Below are 27,995 nucleotides of genomic sequence, written 5' to 3'. Positions count from 1 at the left end.
AATGAATGAGAAAAAAATATTAAAGTAATGAAAAATGAAGGGCCGAGAACTGAAAGAGAATGTTTAATTCTTATATGTTTTCTATGTTCTTGTTTTGGTGTTGGTTATGTTATGTTTTATGTTACCTTGTTTCATTCACAATTTGTTTATGATGTTGACCTGAAACAAGGAACATTATATTATAATAATTTGTAAAAATATATATCCTAAAAAAAAACACAGATAAAAGGGGGGACAGTTATTTATACCCAGTCTCATCGCTGTAAGAAAATATATAAATTCGAAATCCAATGGCTAGTGAGTGTCACATGATCTAAACAGGGGCGTGGTTATATCTCGTGAGTTTGCGGCGTTAACTGTGCAGTCAGACTTTCTGTAAACATTAGTCAGGATGATTTCTAAATTAGCTTTTGCTATCGCATTGTGTTTTAGTTTGTGTTTTGATATCTGCATTGCCGAGAGCTACGTTTTGGATGATAAAGTTGGATTAGGAAGAACGTTTGACGGCATTGGAGGTTTGAGTGGTGGAGGGGTATGTAATGAATCCAAGCTGCTAATACTAGGCTAGTAGCTACTTCCTGGTTCGCCTGTACTGTGAAGCGATCAATGAAACAAGAGTGCGTTGCAATCTAAATCGTTTTGCCACTTTCTACCACCTTTCCCTGTTCGTTTTAGGCAACATCTCGTCTACTTGTCAATTATGCAGAACCCTACCGCAGCCAGATATTGGACTACCTCTTCAAGGTAGCTGTTACAACTGTTTACATTCTTATGTTAGGTCTGATTCCTCTTATCTTATTTAATGCAAGGTAGCCAGCCAGTAATCTTATCTAGGTGTGAGATCCATAACAGTATGTAACTTTTATTTGCTGTCTGCAGCCAAACTTTGGGGCTTCTCTACACATCCTGAAAGTGGAGATTGGAGGTGACGCCCAAACCACAGGTAAACATGGAAAATGTACTTTATAGTGCACTACTTTTGACCAGGACTATATTGTGAATAGGGTGCCATTTGCGCAGCATACTTTGTGTTTATCAAGTATGTCACATGCAGAGAGTGGCTTTGAGTTACGAATGTAATGTTAGCTGAAGAGTACATTTTTTCTCCCTAGATGGAACGGAACCCTCTCACATGCACTATGAGAACGATGAGAACTTCTTCCGAGGGTATGAATGGTGGCTGATGAGAGAAGCCAAGAAGAGGAACCCCAACATCACTCTCATAGGTGAGGCTGAACGAGCAGTAGACCCTTTCATTGCTGCCATACCCATTCATTTCTGTGTCAAACTAGAACACAGACAGTTGGAAATATCTGCGACGATTCGACAGATAAGCGTCAGGTGTGGTCTCTCGCTAACAATAGTCCCTGTTCATTTTACCTCTTGTTCCTGCAGGCTTGCCATGGGCCTTCCCAGGTTGGGTTGGACATGGGAAGAACTGGCCATATGACTTCCCTGATATAACTGCATCCTACGTGGTGTCGTGGATTATAGGAGCCAAACAGTACCATGACCTGAATATTGATTATGTCGGGGTGTGTATTCAATTCATTTTTGTGGGTTGTGTATTGAGAATATTCTAATTGGATACAAACATGATGTATTCACTAACTGTTTTAAGTTATGCTGTTGATGTTTTCTAACTATATAGATTTGGAATGAACGGAACTTCAACAGCAAGTACATCAAGGTTGGTGTTGTCATGTTTTCTGTTCATATTTTACCAGCCATTACACAATGTGAAATGTCTTTGAAGACAAAAAACTGCCTCCAACATTTGGTTTTACTGTTGCAGCCATTACTTAATTAATGTCACCGGCGGCCAGTGGCACCTTAATTGGGGAGGACGGGCTCATAGTAATGGCATTTATGGAATGGTATCAAAGGACTGGTATCCAACACATCAAACACATGGTTTCCATGTGGTTGATACATTCCAGTCACTCCATTCCAGTTATTATTATGAACCGTCCTCCCCTCAGGAGCCTCCTGTGATTTAGGTCTATAGGCTATTGGCAGAGAGAGATACAGAGAATTGTTCATACAATCCGATCAAGATCAGCTGTTTGCATCTGAGAGCATATCATTTGTTACTAAGGTGCTCCGAGACACATTGGATAAAGTTGGCCTAACCGGTGTGGGCATCATCGCAGCAGACGGCAACTGGGATGTTTCCAATGCCATGGGTGTAGACCCGTACCTCAACGACGCTGTTGAAGTACTAGGGTAAGTAAGGGACAACATGAACCACAGCTTGCTCTGAAGTGACACAAAAAAGCCCTTACAACTCCGGCTCACAGCAAATCACTCTGTTTCCTCCATGGCATGTTATTTCTCACGTGAAGCTGACTAATGTCACAGGTATTTCTCTGTAAGTGTGGTGTAGTCAATAGCATTCTGTAAGTCTAGAAATGCAAAGGATCATGCTAAACAAACATGCTCTCAGATGCTTTTGCACTAAAGTAACAAGTTAAAGAACGTGGTATCATTAAACCCAGAAGCCAGTCAAGGTGAATGAGGAACTGAACACACAGGGGTTTACTGTAGTAGAGTATGAGTTCTCCATGGGTCTTTCAGTTCCCTGGATCTGGTATGTTTGCTTCTGTCACGAGTTAGTTATACCACTCAGCCATTCTAGAACACTTGGCAAGCAATAAGGAAGTCTGCGTGACACCTTTGATTTCTCTGTTGTGGTCAGACAAAGCTGAATGTTGGTGGCAGTTTTTTTTCTTCTAATGCCTGAGCAGTCAGGAGAGGTAGTTGTCTAACACAATTACAGTCAATTCCTGATAAATGTTTACTTTGTTTAAAGTGATGCTTCAGGATTTTGACAATGCACTTTATCTGCTTCCCCAGAGTCAGATGAACTCGTGGATACTATTTTTATGTCTCTGCGTGCAGTTTGAAGAAAGTTGCTAACTGGCGTTAGTGCAATTGCTAATTAGCGTTAGCCCAATGACTGGAAGTCTATGGTAACTGCTAGTAGATACCATAGACTTCCAGTCATTGCGCTAACACTAGTTAGCATTGGCTCACACAACTAACTCTAACTTCCATCATACTGGATGCAGAGACATAAAAATGGTATCCATGAGTTCATCTGACTCTGGGGAAGTAGATAAAGGGCTTCATTGCCAAAATCCCAAAGTATCACTTTAAGTGAATTTCAGTGCACCAGTACCAATTCAAATACATTCTTCATTACATTCTTCTGCATATCTGAATAATCTTATTTAGTGCATATATTCATGACAGTCCCAAACCACAGCATTATCAGGAGTTGATTCCATACTAATAGAGAATGTGCACACTCTAGTATGAAAGCTACGTTTATTGCTTGGCATTGGCACATGTTAAAGTAAAAGGTGAATGTAGTAATGTAGTCAACTGTCCTGAATGGTTCTTCAGTACATGATCACCTTTTCACTCGCCTCTCTTTCTGACTGTCTGTCACTGGTTAGCTGCTGCGGTACACTCTGGATAAGAGTGGTTTGGAGAGGGTCAGAATCATAGCCAGTGATAACCTTTGGCAGCCCATAACCTATTCAGTGTGTGTCGATCGAGAGCTGGCTGAAGCAGTAGACGTGATAGGGTAGGAGAGTGTTTCTACTTTGTTTCTACTGTGTTACATCTTGAAGAGACCACCTCTGTTCAATTTACTGCATGCGTTTCTCCCATCTATTCAGAAGTTATTCCTCAGAACTACAGTCTGCATGTACAGCGCTTATTTAGCTAATTTTTTTAAAAGTGTGCCTTTGTGTGTTCATCACTTTTTATAATTCCATTTGTGTGGCCTGACAGGGCCCACTACCCAGGCACCACCACAGTGATAGAGGCCCTGAAGACACAGAAGAAGCTATGGTCGTCTGAAGACTACAGCACCTTTAACGACGAGGTGGGAGGAGGCTGCTGGGCCCGGATCCTCAACCAGAACTATGTCAACGGACTCATGACTGCGTATGTAGCTAACTGTCATAGTTACTGATTTCTACTCATAGCCTCATGGAACCAGACTGACTCCTGTGCTCACTTTTCATTTCACAACAGAATGTGAGTTCGCAAGATTGGGCTGGTTAAACAAGGCTACTAAAATCAGACTTAGTATCGCAAGGGTGAGAGGGTAGTACTATGATCAACACAGAGATTGACCTTAAGGATTGCCCTATTTCCCGCGGTAAGTGAACTGAGCAGTTGGGGAAGTTGAAGCTGCTCTGAGTTTTCCCCATTGGCCAGGTGACTTTGGGATGAAAACCAGCAAACTGCATGAATTCCAGTTGGTAACCTGAGACAAGGTGCAGCTATAAGAATCTGATAGAGCGCAGTGCCCAAAACACACAACCCTCACTCTTATATAATGGTAGTTATGATTTGCGTCCCAAATGGCACTCTATTCCCTACATAGTGCCCTACTTATGACCAGAGCCCTATGGACCCTGTTCAAAAGTAGTGCCCTATATAGGGAATAGGGTGCCATTTGGGACTGACCCATTGTCTGCCATTAAAAGGGTTACCTGTTGTCCTTAGGCTACATAGCGTTACCTTTTTGTGAAAGAGTGGTTATTGTTTCAGCACCATATCCTGGAACCTAGTAGCCAGTTACTATGAGGACCTTCCCTTTGGGAGAGATGGCTTAATGACAGCAGAGGAGCCCTGGACTGGGAACTATGTGGTGGAATCACCCATCTGGATAACTGGTAACCCACAGCACTAAACAGATAGTTCACCCTAACATTGTTGTTTTGCAGATGTTTCATTATTGGTACAGTTAACTTGCATACTAGCTACAGATTAGCACAATAATGTTTGATTACCTTGTCACTGTTTTGAATGGATTATTACTGCTTCAGCATTATGTGAAGCTTCCCCAAAAGTATCGCCAGCTCACATTTAATTTCGAGGTGTGATGCATTGACATTAGCTGCCATGTCCTGATTCATTATAAACATATTTTAGACAAGTATTTAAAAAAGTAAAATAATTTCATTGATTGATTTACATGAGGTAATATTATATCCTAGCCCACACCACCCAGTTTAGCCAGCCTGGATGGACCTATCTGCAAACCGTTGGGCATCTGGTACACGGGGGAAGTTATGTTGCCTTGACAGACAGTAAAGGAAACCTCACTGTTGTAATAGAAACCATGGTCAGTATTTATCTTCCTGTATATTATGCCTGTTAACCAGGATATTTTTTCTGAGTAATGCCATCTAATTTTAGTAAAAGGCTTAATTATCTTGTTGATTGTACACTGCTATGAACACTTTCCTAATTTGGATAAACAATTATAGTAATTAAGTCTGCTTTTGACTGGAATGGAGAAAGTCAACAATGTCCTAATGAGGTTTTCGCTTTCATACTAAGCTGTGCTCTCTCAGGAGTCTACAATCTAAGCTTTAGAAAAGCAAAAGGAAGTCTAGTGAGCTAGCAGTTCACTTCTACTTAGCTTTCTGTTGCTACAAGGATGGTGTCGCATACTAGTCTGGTAGCCAGAGTGGTTTTGCACTTTAGGCAACTTTATTATTTCTTATCATATAAACACAAAGAGATCTGTCTACCGGGCTATCACCTTAGTTTATACATTTATTTATTTTTCTTCTGTTGTTCAGACTCATGATCATTCTGTGTGCATCAGACCTCCACTCCTGCCCTTCAACGTCACAGCCCAGAATGTAACATTCCAACTCAAGGGATCTTTTGTGAGTACTGTTGTGTTCCCCTGAGACTTTTCTGGCGACTTAATGATTGAGAGGCTACTTTGTCTGAGTAAGCATTTCTCTGTCCTAGGGTTCGATCAAGGAACTACAGGTGTGGCAGTCAAGGTTTGACTTCAAGACTAAAAAGCCATTCTTCTTCAAGAAACTGAGCCCCTTCAAGGTAAACATACTACTCTGACAGAAATAGCTCTGCAATATGGCACGCCAGCCTCTGAAAGCGTTTGACAAGCTGACATGTGACAGGATGACACTCAGTCTTTGGATCTTGTTTTTAGAGCGAGTGTTGTACAAAGTGATATTACTCCCCCCATGACATTTCACATCTCCTCACAAACTTTTATGAGAGTTTTTATGATTTTAGGTTGAAGATGTTGTCATGAGTTTCATGCTCCCTCCCTCCCTCTCTGGTAGATTTCTGATGGTTCGTTCACCTTGAGCCTGGATGTTGATGAGGTTTACACGTTAACCACCATAACCACTGGGCAGAAAGGGACTTACCCTGATCCACCCCCCTCTGGCCCATTCCCTAAAGTCTACAAAGATGACTTTAATGTTGGTAAGTACATTTTAAAGCTAGAAATGTCACTCTATTTATCTGCCAAAAGCAACCTGCAAATGATCCGGAAATTTTAATTAATGTTTTTAAATGATTAAATAAATGCTTTTGTCTGTTTCTTTCTCTCGCTCGCTACCTTTCTCTCTCTCTCTCGCTCTCCCCTTTTCTCTCCTCTCTCTCTGCAGCCAACCCTTCCTTCTCTGAGGCCCCAGACTTTGCTGACCAGACGGGGGTGTTTGAGTACTACATCAACCTGACGGACCCTGGTCCTCATGTCTTCACTCTGCGTCAGGTGGTCACACAGATGCCTGTTACCTGGGCAACAGATGCCGACCAGACCATCAGCGTCATTGGAGACTATAAATGGTGAGAGGGCATTGGTCAGGGCCGACGCCAACCCTTATCCTGGAGGGCCGTAGTGTGCACTTTGTAGTGTATTGTGTACATAGTGTTACAGCAATAAGCCTTAGACTCCTCTGCTCAAATCCACAATGATAATAATATTACCCTGGAAAGGAAAATGTTTCAGGTCAAGAAAGTTTTACGGTGTGTATTTGTAATGTTGTATACTGTATGTTTTCCAGGCAGAACCTGACAGTGACGTGTGATGTCTTCATGGAGACGGTGAAGACTGGAGGAGTGTTCATCGCAGCCAGAGTGGACAAAGGAGGGCAGTCTGTCCGTAGCGCCAAGGGAGTCTTCTTCTGGGTGTTCGCAGATGGCTCCTACAAAGTCACCAATGACCTAGGTCAGTATTTCACTCATAGACACACACACAGTAAGGGCTAGTTTCCCCGACACAGATTAAGCCTAATCCAGGACTGAAAACCATGGTCAAAAGAGAATCTCCTTTGAAATAACTGTTTAGTCCAGGACTAGGCTTAATCAGTTTCCGCGCCTTAATGTTTATACCTGAGTTTTAAAAATGCCTGCTTATCAGTAAATTATGTATCATTGTAATGCACAAGCCATTGATAAAATCAATATACCAAGTCTTTTTACTCCACAGTTGGCAAGACTGTACTGGCAGAGGGTCTGTCTGGAACGAGAGCGTATGGCTGGCACACGTTAACCCTCACAGTCGAGGTATGTTCACAACTTCAATCTCTGAAACGGTACAACAACTATTTCCAGGGAAACTTCATCTTCATCATCAAAATACATCTCTTTCAATTTTGTTTTTCATTTAAATGATTTCCAGACCTTGGTAGGGTCAAATATTGTCTGACTATGGGCACATTAGCTATACTAAATAGAAAGCTCGCTCTTTTTTCAGGGGGAGTATGCCACAGGGTTGCTGAATGGATATCCGCTATGGAAGGATGCTGTGGTATTGGGACCAAAGAATGGCTGGGCTGCCATAGGAACACACTCATTTGAACTGGCACAGTTTGACAACTTTGCTGTGGAGGCAAAATGAGCATTTTTCTGTGTGTGTTTGTGGTGAATAAACCTTGGTCATTAATGTATTTATTGGCACAATTATGCCTCTATGATCCCTTAAATGTGATTGTGTGTAAAATGAGAAAATGCTGGCTTTTTGATTTCCACAAATATTTTTTAAAGGGATTAATTTGGACGCAGTGATATTTCATTAACAATCATACATTGGCACAAATATTCCATACTTTCTATTGTGTGTCAATGTGCAAGCAGAGATGGAAGAGGAAGCGAGATATCTCACTGGCTCCTTTTTTTTCTGGTTCATATACAATGAACTAAGTAGACCAGACCCAGCTGCTATTGCATTGATGTCTATGGGAGAGCCACCCCTCCCCCCCCCCCCCCCCAATGGCCTTACATAATTTGGCACATCAACAGATTTTTCACCTAGTCTGTTTGGGGATTCATACCAATGACCTTTCTGTTACTGGACCAACGATCTTAACCGCTAGGCTACCTGTCAATAAGACATCTTCATTTATCCACCATATTAAGTGCAAGCCTTGATAGCTTTAAAGATTGTTAAATGCCTAGTATTTGCCAAAAAATATGCGGTAATTACTCAACAGTTTGGATCTGAGAATTACTGTGGTGGGAATTACTTTTCTATTAAGCATTTTTTGTCTGCACTGATAAAATAATAATTGCCTAATGAATGTAAATATAGATTAAAAAAATTAAGTATGACCATTAATACTGTTTACATTAAAGAGAAGGCGTATTTTGAAACGGACTCTTTTTTTTGTTGTTGCATATTTGTCAAGAAGTTTGTGTCAAACGTTGAACACATTTCACCTGCGCAAACTTGGGCAAACGATACCCCTCGAACGCTTGTTGCTAAGTAACGGGAGAGACGCCCAGACAACACCTGAGCGCAGGATGGCTGAGGAAGGAGTTGAGAAGATTGTTCATCACACCAAGCGTGTTTTTATCAACAACTTTGACTCCTATGCCTCGAAATGTATCGCAAAGGTGGGGATTTTTGAAACTGACATATTGTGTAAATAATAATTAAGCTACGCTTCCGAACTAAACCTTGTGTTTCATCCATTGCTAGCCAGCTAACGTTAGCCTAGCTGTGTGCTGACCCTTGCTATTCAAAGATGTCAAAACAACAAGTATGTGTCGGTTGTATACGTAGCTATGTAAAAGAAAGTAGCTACAGCAATGGGTTAGACTGGGTTGACCAGAACCATACCTGCCTAAAATGTCTCTCTGCTGTGTGCAGTTCTTGTCTGCCTGTGTAGTGGGGGCGTCCCTGGTGGAGACTGATGAGCCAGAGGTGGAAGAAGAGGAGGAGAGGATATCCAAAGACGAGCATCCAAAAGTCAAAGAGGGAACCTTTCAAATTGTCGGAACTATTGCAAACAAAAACGAAAGAAGACCAAGTTATGTGTTGGATGAATATTTTGTGAGTTACATTAGCCTAATGTGTGTAGCAACATTTCCTTTCCAGGTGCTCTGCATCTTATCATCAAAGAAGAAAACGAAGTGTTACCTAAACAAGTGCTATGTGTTTGAATGATTTCAGCAACTGAAAAGGGAAGAACTCCTGGAGCGCCTGATGGAGTGTGATATCATAATTTACAACATCACTGAGCATGCTGACCAGATAGATGAGGCCTCTTGGGCAATCTCAGGTAGGCTACTGTTTGTCTCTCATTGACTCTGATTATTAATACAAACACACACACACCACTACACTATCTCTCTGTGTTGGTCTGGGAATTATTACACATTGCATAGCACACCATTGATTAAATTGAAATGGATGCATTGCATGACCCTAGAAATCAATGCCTACTTCACAGTTCACTGTTGTTTCGCCAGCCCTTCATGCTGAGATGGCCAGGTTCAGTCAGCCAAAGATGTTCATCCTCATATCAACTGTGATGACCTGGGCTCTCAGCAAGCCTGTTGATCCGGTGAGTGGGCCAGGATTCACTTCCGCATTATTGTATCGACCTTATGCCAACACCTGGCCTGAGTACCATTCTCTTTAACTAACATTCCACTCCTTGCCACTACTTGTCATTGCCAAAGAGACTGGCCTTTCGGCAATCTTCAAATATGAACATTCTATCATTGTGGTCCTCTGTAGCTCAGCTGGTAGAGCACGGCGCTTGTAACGCCAAGGTAGTGGGTTCGATCCCCGGGACCACAGATACACAAAAAAAATGTATGCACGCATGACTGTAAGTCGCTTTGGATAAAAGCGTCTGCTAAATGGCATATTATATTATTATTATTATTAATGAACTCGAGGAAATCAGAGGATTTGATCCTGATTCGATAACCCTCACAGCTATCATCCAATCACAATGTTAATGCAAATTAGACTAATAGGAAAACGTTCTAACTTAATTCATACATTTGATTGGAAACATTGGGCATTCTGATGTAATACATTTCATTGTAAACATAAACATTGGATGCGGGGAGAACAGAGGATTCCCCAGCAGTTCATTGTGAATGCTGTAGCCTATTTTATATCCAGCAAGCAAGAGCAAGGTGCTTCTTGTGTCTGGGACACGCATTTGACTAGGCTACTGGTTCAAGAGCTATAAGAGGAATACAGAGGATGGAAGAGCGAGAGGCCAGTAGAGATGCCAGCGGAGATGCATGAATTGTGCAAGAAAGGAACAGGCAAGACAGATGTGTAAATTAGAACTTAATTCATAGGCTGGGCTATTAATTCGACATTCGTATGCTAGCCTATGTATTAGGCCTAGCCTAATCCTACTACAGCAAATTTAGGCTACCACCTCCTGTGCTATGCAAGCCCTGACATACGCTTTGTACCAATTAATTGAAGTTGGGAATCGCCAAATGCGTCAGTTTAATTAAATGTGCAATAAAAAAGTATCGTGCCTAGGCCTATTTAATGAAACCCTGGCTGTTGACATAGGCAACAGATCGCAAAGCAGGGAATCCCCATTCCCCACTGAGCTGATTTTTGGAAATGGCAAGTTTACTTTCTCATCCATAAACACATAAAGTGCAAGTGCACTGTACATCAGCTCACATCAGCAGGACGGGGAGCCTTTTCATTAGGAGGGACATCTAACGTGGATCACTAAAATAATGATTACTATCACATTTCCTCAATTTAAATATTAGACCTATGGGGATACTTATACGTTTGGCAGCCAAGCACGAGTGATCATTGTAGCCTTTATCGTCTAGACATGATGTTGAAATATCTTCACGCCTAGAATAAAAACCTCCAGGCTTCCATCATAGACTCAATTGAATGAAAAAAAGGAAGATTTACAGGAAATGAATCCTGTGCTAATCTTCCTCTGGAATAAGGCACATACGTGGATAATATAATACAATTAAAATAATTATGTAACCAACGTCTCTAGTAATACTATAGCTGTCTCTCTCTCCCGCCTTCAAACTTTCCATGTCAATTCATTTGCTAGGCAATAATATTTTAGCATTATGTTATAATGTAGCCTAGGCCCACTTTCTGATGGACTACAGCCAAGATTTGAAGGTGAGCCTAGGTTTTGAATGCGTTTTTAGGAAAGGACAAATGTGATTTGTGTGTGTCAGAGGTGCGCTGGTGGCTTTGATTGATGGGTCCTTTTAGGGTGTGTATGTGTGTGTGAGTTCGCTAATTCTCTCTATGTCTATTCAGAAAGTTTCCTAAAGTAGCCTGTCTGGACTCCGTCTCTTAATAAGACAGGAGGGACTAATAATATATATGAAATGAGCATAACAAATTGTAAAAATTTAAGCACGTTTTGCGTTTCTTTCCTCTCATTTATGGGATGCAACTGAAGAAAACGTAACTTGATTTAATCTTATAGGCTAATGTATTTTCTGTATCATTATTTCTCTCTCATTACGGAGTCCTCGCTAGCTACAGTGGGGGAAAAAAGTATTTAGTCAGCCACCAATTGTGCAAATTCTCCCACTTAAAAAGATGAGAGAGGCCTGTAATTTTCATCATATGTACACGTCAACTATGACAGACAAAATGAGAAAAAAATATCCAGAAAATCACATTGTAGGATTTGTAATGCATTTATTTGCAAATTATGGTGGAAAATAAGTATTTGGTCAATAACAAAAGTTTCTCAATACTTTGTTATATACCCTTTGTTGGCAATGACACAGGTCAAATGTTTTCTGTAAGTCTTCACAAGGTTTTCACACACTGTTGCTGGTATTTTGGCCCATTCCTCCATGCAGATCTCCTCTAGAGCAGTGATGTTTTGGGGCTGTCGCTGGGCAACACGGACTTTCAACTCCCTCCAAAGATTTTCTATGGGGTTGAGATCTGGAGACTGGCTAGGCCACTCCAGGACCTTGAAATGCTCCTTACGAAGCCACTCCTTCGTTGCCCGGGCGGTGTGTTTGGGATCATTGTCATGCTGAAAGACCCAGCCACGTTTCATCTTCAATGCCCTTGCTGATGGAAGGAGGTTTTCACTCAAAATCTCACGATACATGGCCCCATTCATTCTTTCCTTTACACGGATCAGTCGTCCTGGTCCCTTTGCAGAAAAACAGCCCCAAAGCATGATGTTTCCACCCCCATGCTTCACAGTAGGTATGGCGTTCTTTGGATGCAACTCAGCATTCTTTGTCCTCCAAACACGACGAGTTGAGTTTTTACCAAAAAGTTCTATTTTGGTTTCATCTGACCATATGACATTCTCCCAATCCTCTTCTGGATCATCCAAATGCACTCTAGCAAACTTCAGACGGGCCTGGACATGTACTGGCTTAAGCAGGGGGACACGTCTGGCACTGCAGGATTTGAGTCCCTGGCGGCGTAGTGTGTTACTGATGGTAGGCTTTGTTACTTTGGTCCCAGCTCTCTGCAGGTCATTCACTAGGTCCCCACGTGTGGTTCTGGGATTTTTGCTCACCGTTCTTGTGATCATTTTGACCCCACAGGGTGAGATCTTGCGTGGAGCCCCAGATCGAGGGAGATTATCAGTGGTCTTGTATGTCTTCCATTTCCTAATAATTGCTCCCACAGTTGATTTCTTCAAACCAAGCTGCTTACCTATTGCAGATTCAGTCTTCCCAGCCTGGTGCAGGTCTACAATTTTGTTTCTGGTGTCCTTTGACAGCTCTTTGGTCTTGGCCATAGTGGAGTTTGGAGTGTGACTGTTTGAGGTTGTGGACAGGTGTCTTTTATACTGATAACAAGTTCAAACAGGTGCCATTAATACAGGTAACGAGTGGAGGACAGAGGAGCCTCTTAAAGAAGAAGTTACAGGTCTGTGAGAGCCAGAAATCTTGCTTGTTTGTAGGTGACCAAATACTTATTTTCCACCATAATTTGCAAAGAAATTCATTAAAAATCCTACAATGTGATTTTCCTGATTTTTTTTTTTCCATTTGTCTGTCATAGTTGACGTGTACCTATGATGAAAATTACAGGCCTCTCTCATCTTTTTAAGTGGGAGAACTTGCACAATTGGTGGCTGACTAAATACTTTTTTTCCCCACTGTACTTTGAACAACATGATCTTGCGTTAGCACTGCCTTCTCACAAACTGAATTACCGCAGCAGGTCGTAACGGTATTGTTTGTTGTTTGTAAATATTGTAATTTTTATGTTGTGCCAAATTTGTGCGCACCCCATGTTCCAGAACATTGTCATGGAAAATGTGTATGTTTTTTCCAGCTACCAATCAGCAACTGCGCCGTAAATCTGGCTGCATATTGAACGTTGAGATTGCTGAAAGGACAGTCTCTTTGGCAATGAGAAGGAGTGGCAAGGAGTTGAACGTTAGCTAAAGAGACTGGTACACCTAGCAACCTTGTCAAGAGGTTTCGGATCTCTTAGCGAAGCGGCTATGGTGTTGGGTTGACAGTCGCTGGACCTGGTTCATGTCCCGGTTAGAGCCACCCCTGAACTCGCTACAATATCTAAAATGATCCATGTGTGTTTACAAAGTATTGTATCATAGAGCACTTGAACTGTTTCAACCAAGACTTGTTCACTGGAAGTTGTTTTGAATGTATGATGTTTGCTGTTACTTTTTCAGGATGACCCTGAGATTCCATTCACCGAGGAAGACTACAGGAGAAGAAGAGCCCATCCCAACTTCAAAGAGCATATCAACGTTGAGAAACTTGTGGTCAAAATGGGCAAAACGGTTAATCTGCATATTCTTTGTCAGTTTATTGTGTTATTAAAAGTGTGTACCAATGCATAACATTCTTTTCAACCTGCTCATTCCAAGGTTTTTCTTTCGCTATAGAAAAGTTCATTGTTCTCCACATACGTAGTGGCCTCAGGAGTTCAGTATGGAATGGGAGAGCAAGTCTTCCACTTCTTCTTCAAGGTAGATCATAACATTGATTGATTATTGTTACCTATACTGAGTGTACAAAACATTAAGAACACCTGCTCTTTCCATGATATAGACTGACCAGGTGAATTCAGGTGAAAGCTATGATATGTTATTGATGTCACTTGTTAAATCCACCTCAATCAGTGTAGATGAAGGGGAGGAGATATTCATATAGGGGATCATTGAATGTACTGTAAGTTGTCTTGTGTGGTTCCTTTTTCATTAGACATCTTGGTTGGGAGACTTGCCCAAAGTCCCTATCTTTGGAGAAGGCACCAATGTCATTCCTACTATTCACATCAATGACCTTGCAGGGTGAGTCCTATTCTTATTTTCCTTCGAAACATGAAATAGGCCTGTCTTTATGTACAGTCACTAGTGAAAGTCTACACACCCCTTGCACAGTCTTCACATTTTTGCTACTTTAATCAAATAAAATCTCAAAAGGGATTAAATTAGATGTTTTCCCCTATTGATTTATACAACCTACTCCCCAAGTGAAAGAAAATTACTAAGAAATACAGAAATTAGGATGTATTGATTGCGTATGTCTTTACATCCCAGAGTTAATACTTGGTGGAAGCACCTTTGGCAGTCATTACAGCTGTTAAATCATTTTTTATAAGATTCTACCAACCTTGCACAACTCTTAGGGCAAGATACTGTATATCCATTGTTTTTGTCAAAATTGCTCAAGCTCAGTAAATTTTGTTGGGAATCATTGATGGACAGCAATATTCAAACCTTGTCTCTGATTTTTAAAAGCAGATTTAAGTCAGGATGGAGACTGGATCATTCAAGAACGCTCAACACCTCTTGGAAAGCCATTCTGGTGTGTCTTTTGCATAAAAATGTGTGAAATTGTCTCAGGGGTTTCAGAAGACTGAGGCAGATTTTCTGCAAACTTTTTACTTGGGCTTCGCTCCTTTTATATGTATTTTGATCCTAACAAACTCCCCAGTCCCTGCCGGTGACAAGCATGATGCTGCCTAGGGCTGTTACGGTGACCGTATTACCACCACACCGGCGGTCACGAGTCATGACGGCAATCAAATTCCACATAACCATTTAGTCATGGTAATTAGGCTTCTCCAAGCTCTGATGCTGCTAATGGTCATTAGTAGTCTACCAAACTTGCTAACTGCCTGGTGCTCAGCACTCTATTGTCCCTCTAATCACTCTGACATCAATGCAAATGTATGAGAGCCCATGACCTCATGTTGGGCAACATTTCTGTAGGCTATGCAGAGTTTTGATGGCCTCTATTAAAAAGAGGAGGATCCCATCAGCTTTCTATAAGCTAGGCCTACTGTATTTATTTCTCAACTTTCCTAATATGAAGCACATTGCTTCTCTTTACAACAGGAGTATAGCCTACCTGGCTGGCATAAAAATGAACCACAGGAAAAGCGTCCTCCATTCACTATTTAAGTGCATAGATGACATGTATTTTTCCCCTGCCTCTGTTTCGAGACAGGTGCATGATAATGGTCCACTAAATAAAAAGAATGTCACATGTATGAAGAAAAAAAATTTATGCACTCACTAACTGTAAGTCGCTCTGGATAAGAGCATCTGCTAAATGACTAGAATGTAAAATGTAAAAATGTAATTTAGTATTTGTAAAGACAAGATTAAATCGAGAATAGTCTGATGGGTGACAATATTAGCCTATCACTTGTGAATTATATATTATCACTTGTGAATGATGCCCAGCTTGTGAGGCAAGAAACAGCGAATGCCTTTTTTTAGCGACTTTTTTGAAATCATATTCGCACACCTCATGTAGCCTAGCCCATAGGCCTATATGTTTTGATAAGGTTTGTATCACAACTAAAGTGGCCAAATAACTTCTTAAAATTAAGCACATTAATGGGTGTAGAGCCTAACTGGCATACACACGCAGCGCGTGAGTTTCAAGTTTGGGGAAGATAATTTTCACCATAAAAATGCACATTTTTAATAAAAGCATTACATGCATAATCACATTTGTGGTCACTTTTGAGAATGGTGTAATTGAATGCATTTTAGAACATTTGCGCTTATAGTCTACTGCCTTCCTATGCTTATAATGTGAAGAAATAGCGTAATAGTTTATCAACATTTTAAGCTAAACGTTCTGATCTGTTGCGTCAGCCTCATTGCTTTTAAAAGGTTTTTTGAAGCTAGTCGTTGTATTAATTTGGGATAGATCGCATCCCACAACTGGCCAGACTATGTTTAGAATATTTATTTCTCGCACAGAATAGAATATAGGTGAACTTTTGTACTATGGGGGATAGTAGATTGACATAGGCTAGTGCTTGTGCTGTTCGTTAGGCCTACTCATCTTGTTGGCTGACGAAAAGTAAATGTGGACAGTTCTTCCAATATCTTCAATATGCTAGTGCTTTTGCTGTTCATAAGGCCTACTCATCTTGTTGGCTGATGAAAAGTAAATGTGGACAGTTCTTCCAATATCTTCAATATGCTAGTGCTTGTGCTGTTCGTTAGGCCTACCCATCTTGTTGGTTGATGCAAAGTAAATGTGGACAGTTCTTCCAATATCTTCAATATGCTAGTGCTTGTGCTGTTCGTTAGGCCTACCCATCTTGTTGGTTGATGCAAAGTAAATGTGGACAGTTCTTCCAATATCTTCAATATGCTAGTGCTTGTGCTGTTCGTTAGGCCTACTCATCTTGTTGGTTGACGAAAAGTAAATGTGGACAGTTCTTCCAACATCTTCAATATACGCCTTGGAATTCAACGCACGCAATTCCGTCCCCGCTGTGTCTGTCTTCACTTGTAGCCTGTGAGAAGGACCCGATCACCTGACGGGCATTGGCTAATAAGAATTGAGATATCTGAGAGAGCCATGTGAGTGAGAGGTGCTTTGGAGGACGCAGCCGGGAGAAGGGAATTATAATTATTATATTCAGCCCAAGCGCACAACGGTCACTGGCCGCAAAAGGCATGGATTTTTATTTGGGGCATTAAGGTCACACAAAGGGGATGCTGCCGGGAAATTCAAGGTATTATCAAGTGCTTGTCAAATTGTGAATGAGAGACTGAGGAAGTGTGTGCAGCCTGCGCAAAAAACAAAGCAGAGCTCATGCCTTTCATGCTACTTTTTTCAAATGAAATGCAGCCTTAGAATGTATTAAAAACCAAAACATATAGCCCAACGTTTGTATCACAACTAAAGTTGCATAAATAACTCTAAATTAAGCATATAGGAGGACCTGTTTCTTTGTTAACAGCTCAACACAGAATAGTCGCATGTGCGCACTCCCTCAAATCGTTTGGAGAAAATATCCTTTCTATTTTATTCAGCTATGTTCGATTGTATTCTTCATACTATGAAATAATATAAAATAATGCCACGGAATTCTAAACAAATCTTGCCTGCTAAATGAACTAGTGTAGCCCACAGCCATATGGCATAGCCAGATCAGGGCCTAACATGAGGACAACTCAGAGTATGCTATTCCGTTCTTCTGAAATAGACTACATTTTCTTCATATTATGTTTCTTTAGACCTGTCTAAAATAAATAATGGATTTATTGTGAAGGTGTAGGCTATATTACATGGATTTATTAGACTAAAATGTAGATGTTCCAAAGGTCTGCATCAGTGGCTTGTATGCTATGCGTGGAAGCCAAGAGATGCTAAATGTGTTTATGTTAATTAACGGTCAATTACTGTGAGACCGGCAGTTATTTGCATGACAATCACCAGCTGACAAAATTTCATGACCGCCACAGCCCTAATGCGGCCATGACAATACTTGAAAATACAAAGGGATCAACAACATTGCATTCACTCCACATTACTGAAAAAAAGGAAGCCTGTGTTCCAAAAAAATCCACTCCAAATCATCCATTCTGTTTGCAACAAGGCCTTTAAGTAATATTGCAAGACAACATGGCAAAGACATGAACTATATATATATATATACAGTGAGGGAAAAAAGTATTTGATCCCCTGCTGATTTTGTACGTTTGCCCACTGACAAAGAAATGATCAATCTATAATTTTAATGGTATATTTATTTGAACAGTGAGAGACAGAATAACAACAAAAAATCCAAAAAAACGCATGTCAAAAATTTTATAAATTGATTTGCATTTTAATGAGGGAAATAAGTATTTGACCCCCTCTCAATCAGAAAGATTTCTGGCTCCCAGGTGTCTTTTATACAGGTAACGAGCTGAGATTAGGAGCACACTCTTAAAGGGAGTGCTCCTAATCTCAGCTTGTTACCTGTATAAAAGACACCTGTCCACAGAAGCAATCAATCAATCAGATTCCAAACTCTCCACCATGGCCAAGACCAAAGAGCTCTCCAAGGATGTCAGGGACAAGATTGTAGACCTACACAAGGCTGGAATGGGCTACAAGACCATAGCCAAGCAGCTTGGTGAGAAGGTGACAACAGTTGGTGTGATTATTCGCAAATGGAAGAAACACAAAATAACTGTCAATCTCCCTCGGCCTGGGGCTCCATGCAAGATCTCACCTCGTGGAGTTGCAATGATCATGAGAATGGTGAGGAATCAGCCCAGAACTACACAGGAGGATCTTGTCAATGATCTCAAGGCAGCTGGGACCATAGTCACCAGGAAAACAATTGGTAACACACTACGCCGTGAAGGACTGAAATCCTGCAGTGCCCGCAAGGTCCCCCTGCTCAAGAAAGCACATATACAGGCCCATCTGATGTTTGCCAATGAACATCTGAATGATTCAGAGGAGAACTGGGTGAAAGTGTTCAGATGAGACCAAAATCGAGCTCTTTGGCATCAACTCAACTCGCCGTGTTTGGAGGAGGAGGAATGCTGCCTATGACCCCAATAACACCATCCCCACCGTCAAGCATGGAGGTGGAAACATTATGCTTTGGGGGGGGGTTTCTGCTAAGGGGACAGGACAACTTCACTGCATCAAAGGGACGATGGACGGGGCCATGTACCGTCAAATCTTGGGTGAGAACCTCCTTCCCTCAGCCAGGGCATTGAAAATGGGTCGTGGATGGGTATTCCAGCATGACGATGACCCAAAACACACGGCCAAGGCAACAAAGGAGTGGCTCAAGAAGAAGCACATTAAGGTCCTGGAGTGGGCTAGCCACTCTCCAGACCTTAATCCCATAGAAATTCTGTGGATGGAGCTGAAGGTTCGAGTTGCCAAATGTCAGCCTCGAAATCTTAATGACTTGGAGAAGATCTGCAAAGAGGAGTGGGACAAAATCCCTCCTGAGATGTGTGCAAACCTGGTGGCCAACTACAAGAAACGTCTGAAGTACTAAGTCATGTTTTGCAGAGGGGTCAAATACTTATTTCCCTCATTAAAATGCAAATCAATTTATAACATTTTTGACATGTGTTTTTCTGGATTTTTTTGTTGTTATTCTGTCTCTCACTATTCAAATAAACCTACCATTAAAATTATAGACTGATCATGTCTTTGTCAGTGGGAAAACATACAAAATCAGCAAAGGATCAAATACTTTTTTTCCCTCACTGTATATACACTGCTCAAAAAAATAAAGGGAACACTTAAACGACACAATGTAACTCCAAGTCAATCACATTTCTGTGAAATCAAACTGTCCACTTAGGAAGCAACACTGATTGACAATACATTTAACATGCTGTTGTGCAAATGGAATAGACAACAGGTGGAAATTATAGGCAATTAGCAAGACACCCCCAATAAAGGACTGGTTTGCAGGTGGTGACCACAGACCACTTCTCAGTTCCTATGCTTCCTGGCTGATGTTTTGGTCACTTTTGAATGCTGGCGGTGCTTTCACTCTAGTGGTAGCATGAGACGGAGTCTACAACCCACACAAGTGGCTCAGGTAGTGCAGCTCATCCAGGATGGCACATCAATGCGAGCTGTGGCAAGAAGGTTTGCTGTGTCTGTCAGCGTAGTGTCCAGAGCATGGAGGCGCTACCAGGAGACAGGCCGGTACATCAGGAGACGTGGAGGAGGCCGTAGGAGGGGAACAACCCAGCAGCAGGACTGCTACCTCCGCCTTTGTGCAAGGAGGAGCAGGAGGAGCACTGCCAGAGCCCTGCAAAATGACCTCCAGCAGGCCACAAATGTGCATGTGTCTGCTCAAACGGTCAGAAACAGACTCCATGAGGGTGGTATGAGGGCCCGACATCCACAGGTGGGGTTGTGCTTACAGCCCAACACCGTGCAGGACGTTTGGCATTTGCCAGAGAACACCAAGATTGGCAATTTCGCCACTGGCGCCCTGTGCTCTTCACAGATGAAAGCAGGTTCACACTGAGCACATGTAACAGACGTGACAGAGTCTGGAGACGCCGTGGAGAGCGTTCTGCTGCCTGCAACACCCTCCAGCATGACCGGTTTGGCGGTGGGTCAGTCATGGTGTGGGGTGGCATTTCATTGGGGGGCCGCACAGCCCTCCATGTGCTCGACAAAGGTAGCCTGACTGCCATTAGGTACCGAGATGAGATCCTCAGACCCCTTGTGAGACCATATGCTGGTGCGGTTGGCCCTGGGTTCCTCCTAATGCAAGACAATGCTAGACCTCATGTGGCTGGAGTGTGTCAGCAGTTCCTGCAAGAGGAAGGCATTGATGCTATGGACTGGCCCGCCCGTTCCCCAGACCTGAATCCAATTGAGCACATCTGGGACATCATGTCTCGCTCCATCCACCAACGCCACGTTGCACCACAGACTGTCCAGGAGTTGGCGGATGCTTTAGTCCAGGTCTGGGAGGAGATCCCTCAGGAGACCATCCGCCACCTCATCAGGAGCATGCCCAGGCGTTGTAGGGAGGTCATACAGGCATGTGGAGGCCACACACACTACCTAGCCTCATTTTGACTTGTTTTAAGGACATTACATCAAAGTTGGATCAGCCTGTAGTGTGGTTTTCCACTTTAATTTTGAGGGTGACTCCAAATCCAGACCTCCATGGGTTGATACATTTGATTTCCATTGATAATTTGTGTGTGATTTTGTTGTCAGCACATTCAACTATGTAAAGAAAAAAGTATTTAATAAGATTATTTCATTCATTCAGATCTAGGATGTGTTATTTTAGTGTTCCCTTTATTTTTTTGAGCAGTGTATATATATATATATATATATACATATATATACAGTAGCAGTTTGGACACACCTACTCATTCAAGGGTTTTTCTTTATTTTTACTATTTTCTATATTGTACAATAATAGTGAAGACATCACAACTATGAAATAACACATATTGAATCATGTAGTAACCAAAAAATTGTTAAACAAATCAAAATATATTTTATATTTGAGATTCTTCAAAGTAGCCACCCTTTGCCTTGATGACAGCTTTGCACACGCTTGGCATTCTCTCAACCAGCTTCACCTGGAGTGCTTTTCCAACAGTCTTGAAGGAGTTCCCACATATGCTGAGCACTTGTTGGCTACTTTTCCTTCACTCTGCGGTCCAACTCATCCCAAACCATCTCAATTGGGTTGAGGTCGGGTGATTGTGGAGGCCAGGTCTTCTGATGCAGCACTCCATCACTCTCCTTCTTGGTCAAATAGCCCTTACACAGCCTGGAGGTGTGTTTTGGGTCATTGTCCTGTTCCTCTGTGGAGATGGGAGAACCTTCCAGAAGGACAACCATCTCTGCAGCACTCCATGAATCAGGCCTTTATGGTAGAGTGGCCATACGGAAGCCACTCCTCAGTAAAAGGCACATGACAGCTCGCTTGGAGTTTGCCAAAAGGTACCTAAAGACTCTCAGAGAAACAATATTCTCTGGTCTGATGAAACCAAGATTGAACTCTTTGGCCTAAATTCCAAGCGTCACATCTGGAGGAAACCTGGCACCATTCCTACGGTGAAGCATGGTGGTGGCAGCATCATGCTGTGGGTGATGTTTTTCAGCGGCAGGGACTGGGAGACTAGTCAGGATCGAGGCAAAGATGAACGGAGCAAAGTACAGAGAGATCCTTGATGAAAACCTGTTCCAGAGCGCTCAAGACCTCAGACTGGAGCGAATGTTCACCTTCCAACAGGACAACGACCCTAAGCACACAGCCAAGACAATGCATGAGTGGCTTCGGGACAAGTCCCTGAATGTCCTTGAGTGGCCCAGCCAGAGCCAGGACTTGAACACGATCAAACATCTCTGGAGAGACCTGAAAATAGCTGTGCAGAAATGCTCCCCATCCAACCTGACAGAACTTGAGAGGATCTGCAGAGAAGAATGGGAGAAACACCTCAAATACAGGTGTGCCAAGCTTGTAGCGTCATACCAAGAAGACTCGAGGCTGTAACCACAATTTTAGAATAAGGCTGTAACCTAAAAAAGTGGAAAAAGTCAAGGGGTCTGAAAACTCTCCGAAGGCACTGTATGTTGCCCTAACTTTCTTCTGTTCTTTAACTTTCTTTCACTTGGAAAATATGGAGTAGGTTGTGTAGATCTGTAGGAAAATAAATCCTATCTAATCCCTTTTTAGATGTAATTTTAAGGCAGCAATGTGAAGACTGTGCAAGGGGTGTGTAGGCTTTCACTAGGCACTGTATCTATTGACCAGACAATTTTTTTCTCTCCTGAAGTGTGATCCAGAATGTAATTGACCACAAGCCAAAACCACACTACTTAGTCGCTGTGGATGATTCCAAGACCACTATCGATGACATTGTAAAGGTATGTAAAGCAACTATGTTTGATCATTGGAAATTCAACTCTATACGTTCAGTCATCCAAAATAGTGCGTTAAGGATTATTTTAGTTATTATTTTTTCATCACCAGACAATAGCCTATGTGGTGGGGCCAGGAAAGACCAAGAGAGTGCCAAAAGAGGACGCTTTTCTCACTCGGGACTTGAGAGTACGTATATGAAGATCAAATCAAACTTTATTCATAATACATTTGATTCAGACGTTACAATATGCTTCACATAGAGTAGAAGGTGAGTACAAGGTTTAGATGGCAGTTTTATTACCATGGTCTACTGTTCATCACTAAATGTATTCAAGAAGCAAATAATTACATCTGGTCATTTATTTTTATTTTTCCTCAGCAAATGGACATCGATGCTCTGTTTGTCAACCTTCGGGTTGAGGCTGTCTACCTGAAAGAGAACTTCAACATCCACTGGGTGTGTGAGTCTGGTCTCATAGACAACATCGACCGTGTTGTTGAGGAATACAAGAAAACCAGGGGCCTGCTGGTAAGTTAGTCAGCAGCTGTAGCAGGCTAGCAGCCCACTCTATCGTTTAAGAGTGAACAAAGACAATCTTGTATTGAACGAGTGCATATTGTTGCATGACAGTGTGTATGTTTCAACTAGATCAGACTAAATTCCGTGTGTGGGTTGCTGAAATGATTTCATGTGAAAACACATTGCATTTGACTGAAGAAGTTATGTGGTATGTACTGTAAGTTACTTTATGTGTATAGTAAATGTGGTCTTTTCCCTAGCCCATCCGAGTGTGTATCCTGGGCCCTCCAGCAGTGGGAAAGAGCACAGTAGCAGAGAGGATCTGTAAACACTACAAACTGCACCACATCAGACTCAAGGAAACCATCACTGAGACCTTCGCAGACCTTGTCAGTTTCCATCCAACAAACAAAGACTAACAAACCAGGGCTATGTCCCAAATGGCCCTCTGTTCCCTATGGTGTGCACTACTTTTGACCAGAGCCCATAGGCCTCATAGGCCTCTGGTCAAAAGTAGTGCACTATAAAGGGAATAAAATGCCATTTGGGAGGCAGCCTAACGATCCAGGTGCTCCATACCAATGTGTGCCTTTTAAATGAGATCCAAGCTGCAGAGACTAACTCTCCTTCATTTCAGGAGTCTATCATTAGGATGGAGGACGGAGAGACTGAGGCCGAGGATTCTGCCACCTCATCAGAACTCCTGGAGACTCTGAAGGAGAACATGGATCAGAATGGAGGTACAGAATGACGTAATTTGTTGTTTTGGCCATCAAGATGATATAGTCAGTGCAAGACATGTTTTCTCTGTCTATTCTATCCTGTTCTATTCTCCAAGGTCGACTGGATGACCAGTATGTGATCAGGATCATGAGAGACAAGCTGAAGTCAAAGCTGTGCAGGAACCAGGGTTTTGTCCTGGACGGCTTTCCCAAGACATATGAACAGGCCAAGGATCTGTTCTATGGTGAGACAGAAATGTATCCTGACTACTGGAAGTATGTTACAATGGCTGCGTCCCAAATAGTACCTTATTCCCTATATAGTGCACTACTTTTGACCAGGAAACCTATTCCCTTTGGGCCCTAGTCAAAAGTAGTGCACTATATAGGGAATAGGGAGACATACAATTTATAGTTTCAGCTCAGTAACCAAAATCTGTCTTATTTGTTGTTTAGCTGATGATGATGAGCCAGAGGATATGAGGTCAAAGATCCCTCCATTCAACAAGAAGATCATTCCAGGTCTGTCCAAGATGGAAAACACAAATACGTTTGCCTTTTTGTTCATTACACGATGATCGTGAATACCAAGCCAAGTAGTCACAGACACAGTGGTCACCATTATTTCATAGTAGTTACAGAGCTGACCCTGTCTTTTGAGATCTTTCAGAACAGTATATCTTCAGTGCTTTTCTAATCTAGGAAACCCAGACCAAAATATTGCGTAAGAGATTGCGTTTCTCCATTGGAGATTAGTGCTTTTCTTAAGTTGTGTTCTCTCTTGGTTCTAGAGTTTGTGTTCTTCCTGGACACCTCCGATGCGTTCCTGAAGAACCGTGTCCTGAACCTCCCGGAGAGCCTGGTAGAGGGAACGTCCTATTCTCAGGAGCAGTTTGTGCGTCGCCTTGCCAGGTTCCGGGAGAGCAACGTGGAGGACGAGACCGTCCTCAACTACTTTGACGAGCTGGATATTCACCCGGAGCACATTGGTAAATACTGAGGGAACTAACTTATCAAATAGTTTAGCGTTGTACCCATAGAAATGTACCACATGGCATACCACTACGTCATAAGTAGATCTCCATATTGTCCATCTCTGTGTTGGCTATAAAGTACTTTTCTATTTAATTATATTCTATTCTACTATTCATCTATTAATTCAGGTACAATACAGCGTGATTTTACTGACTACTACCTACTCAGTGTATCTAAAGTAGTAATTTGTGTTATTTTGGGATCATTGTCAGAGATCACCAGCAGTGACGACCAGGAGTACCTGGTGGTGACAGAGAGGATCATCAAGTCAGTGGGGAAGCCTAAGAACTACGGCCCCACCAGCCAGGAGCTGGAGGAGGAGGAGAGGAGGAGCGCAGACCGCCGGCTGAGAAAGGAGGCCCAGAAGAGGGCTGACACAGAGAGGAGGGAGACACAGGAGGCCCAGCAGAGAGCAGCCCGCTGGGAGGAGTGGGTGAGTACAAGAGGCGGGGTATAAGAGAGGTTAGAACTTACCCACTCTTCCTCTTACCTGTAGCTTTCTTGAAGGAAGTGATTGAGGGGTAGGTACCAAAAAATGTAAACACACACATTTGTCATATTTTGTTTATTCAATACAGCCCTGTGATGGTGTTTTTAGTAGCAGTCCTCTTACTGTATGTTAAAGGACAATTCTGCCACTTTTCCACCTCATATTCATCATCTCCAGCACCAAACCAGTGTCTACATTTGTAAAAACAGCGTGTTTCTATGATCTGAGGCTAAAAAGATAAGAAACAAGGTCTTAAAAAAAAAGCTTCTCTGTGACATCACAGGGTAGGATTAAAAGTAAAAAACTATGATTTTCAAAACCTGCAGCACATTTCTATCCAAGGGAGGTTATTTTCTTGCTCCCCACATCACCATGAATCTCATAGTGTTTGAAAATCACTGTTTTTTAAAATGTTGTAACTTTTGATGATGTCATCGGGTAGAACTTTTTAACATTATATATTTTTCTACAAAACCTACCAGTTTTCACATATGTTGACACTGGTATTGTGTTGGCGATAAAAACAATTTGGTTGAAAAGTGGTGGAGTTGCCCTTTAATGTTTCTGTCTGTGTCTCAGAGTAAGTGTCTGGAGGAGGTGAAGAAACAGGAGCATGATCTCCTGGAGGCCCAGTCTGTTCCCTTGAGAAATTATCTGATGAAGAACGTCATGCCCACTCTCACCCAGGGCCTCATCGAGTGCTGCAAGACCAGGCCTCAGGACCCTGTTGATTTCCTGGTAAGACCACATTATAGATAAAAAAATATATATTTCAGTCATTTAGCAGACAGTCTTATCCAGAGTGAATTACAGTCAGTGCATTAAACTATGTAGTGCATTAAACTATGTTTAGTAGTGAAAAACAACCGCATACTAAAGCATTATTTGTTGAACAAATCCTCATACAAAATATTTCCAAAGTTACCAATACATCCTCAAATCAAAGTGATGTTCATAGCATAGCTTGATATGGAAGAAATTGCCATATTTCAATGCATGTTTAGGAAAAAAGACAATTGGCAAAAATAGTTACGAGGTTTTCAAAAATAATTACGAGGTTTTCATCCGACAGCGACTAAATATATTTATTATGGAATGGGACTTTGTAAAATATATTTAAATGTTGCATTCTGTGTTTTGTATTTCAGGCAGAATACCTCTTCAAGAGCAACCCACAAGTGGAGTGAAACGTGACTTGTCTTCAAGACTTATAACCTCATATCAGTACCATCTACAATTCAGAATATTTAAAAGTGATTTAGTAAAAGCCTTTTCTCACAAGAACAGTTTCTATTTAGATTATTATACATTTACATTGTCGCTTTTTTATATTATTTAGCCAATAACGTGATTACAACACAATTGTAACAGTTGATGCAATTAAGCCATGATGTTCAACTCATAACATTTAAACTTAGAGTGAGTTTACATCAAAAGTCATATTTTGTTAACTGAACTGGGAGGGCTCTCTTGAGTTTGGGTGCAGACAGTATTTCAGCCATAACATTTTAAGTGGCCCCCCATTTCATGCTGTGACTTTGATAAGCTTGATTAGTAAATTGTGTCATTCCCTGCCCTGTTTTATTAACACACAGCTTTGTGTTGTTTTCTGCAGACCATTACTTAAAAGCCCTGAGAACATGATGAAAGCCTGACTGAAGCCAACAGCTAATTAACATGTTAATTTGCGTAATGAACTTGGGTGTGCTTGATAACTAGAAAGTAGATCCAGTCGGGTCATAATGACTTTGATTTGGCTTGTGATTTCAAAGGATAAATGTTAAAAATGGCAGCTAATTGCGTCACTCTCGTGTTTCCACTCGCAGCTCTAAGTGTACATAATTAGTTGGACTGAAACACCAAATTATTTCATTGTACATGCTTAATCACCACACTGGGAAATCACTTTGTTTGAGAACATTGTAGCGCGAGCCACAGCAACACAATTTCAAGCTGTGTTTCTATATTTTCCTTTCTGATATGTAGGCATAAATCAAACTATAGATCTGAGGTAACAACATGCATTTTACTTGGACTTTTACTTAATTTTTCCCTCAAACTAATTAAGATGTACTTAATTTATTCGGGGGAAAAGTAATACAGATTCTTGACAGTTAGGCTACATTTCCCTCTTCTAGTCTCCCTTTGGTCATCTGAACTGACAATGACGGTCCCTACCTTCACAGGTGAATATAGTGGTTGACATCGACCGAACATTGCATATTGCTTTTCAGCTATTCTGATCCATACAGTTGAAGGAGAGAAGACTAGGAGAGAAGAGGAAGCCACAAAAGACTATTGAGATGCGTCCTTCATAATGGGGACTGGTGTCATGTCCAATATCATCCAACAGGGGTCAGTCTCTACTCCTTTTGAATGGCAGCATTATAACACTAGATGGCAGCCTTGCCTCAGCTATGGGCTAATTGTGATAATGTAGTTTTTTGGCTTTACCAATAATAACAATTATACACCAGACATTATATATTATTTGTATGTATATGTTTAATCATAATTAGATAAATTCATCTT

The 27,995-nt window shown here is 41.6% G+C and overlaps 2 protein-coding genes across 3 annotated transcripts; both read left to right on the top strand.

Moving 5' to 3' along the window:
• The first annotated feature begins 315 nt into the window (after positions 1–315).
• galcb (galactosylceramidase b) lies at positions 316–8,448 on the top strand. Of its 2 annotated transcripts, none has more exons than XM_084181640.1 (17): positions 316–532; positions 676–744; positions 880–943; positions 1,113–1,226; positions 1,396–1,535; positions 1,652–1,690; positions 2,099–2,226; positions 3,802–3,957; positions 4,570–4,694; positions 5,019–5,146; positions 5,610–5,699; positions 5,788–5,877; positions 6,129–6,273; positions 6,459–6,639; positions 6,858–7,021; positions 7,283–7,359; positions 7,550–8,448. In XM_084181640.1, exons 1-17 carry the CDS (start codon positions 392–394, stop codon positions 7,691–7,693), a joined length of 1,995 nt encoding a protein of 664 aa, XP_084037766.1. In that variant the 5' UTR covers positions 316–391; the 3' UTR covers positions 7,694–8,448. The 2 variants fall into 2 exon arrangements, with proteins under 2 accessions (XP_084037766.1, XP_084037765.1); XM_084181639.1 differs by lacking the exon at positions 2,099–2,226 and adding an exon at positions 3,462–3,592 and having other exon boundaries at positions 320–532; positions 7,550–8,442.
• Positions 8,449–8,595: 147 nt separating this feature from the next.
• Positions 8,596–26,742, top strand: ak7b (adenylate kinase 7b; the record flags this gene model as incomplete). The annotated part of the gene is made up of 18 exons (XM_084181595.1): positions 8,596–8,688; positions 8,945–9,127; positions 9,248–9,356; positions 9,547–9,641; positions 13,734–13,844; positions 13,950–14,033; positions 14,269–14,357; positions 22,608–22,698; positions 22,805–22,882; positions 23,076–23,225; positions 23,477–23,605; positions 23,854–23,956; positions 24,055–24,183; positions 24,395–24,460; positions 24,730–24,927; positions 25,186–25,406; positions 26,043–26,201; positions 26,612–26,742. The coding sequence occupies 18 exons, from the start codon at positions 8,596–8,598 to the stop codon at positions 26,648–26,650; spliced, it is 2,127 nt and encodes a 708-aa protein (XP_084037721.1). The 3' UTR covers positions 26,651–26,742.
• Between the last annotated feature and the right edge of the window lie 1,253 nt (positions 26,743–27,995).

Source organism: Coregonus lavaretus, assembly GCF_964263955.1.
Source record: "Coregonus lavaretus genome assembly, chromosome: 18".
In the NCBI taxonomy this organism is placed as follows: domain Eukaryota; kingdom Metazoa; phylum Chordata; class Actinopteri; order Salmoniformes; family Salmonidae; genus Coregonus; species Coregonus lavaretus.
Note: the sequence above shows the minus strand (reverse complement) of the source record. Positions and strands in the feature narration are given on the sequence as shown.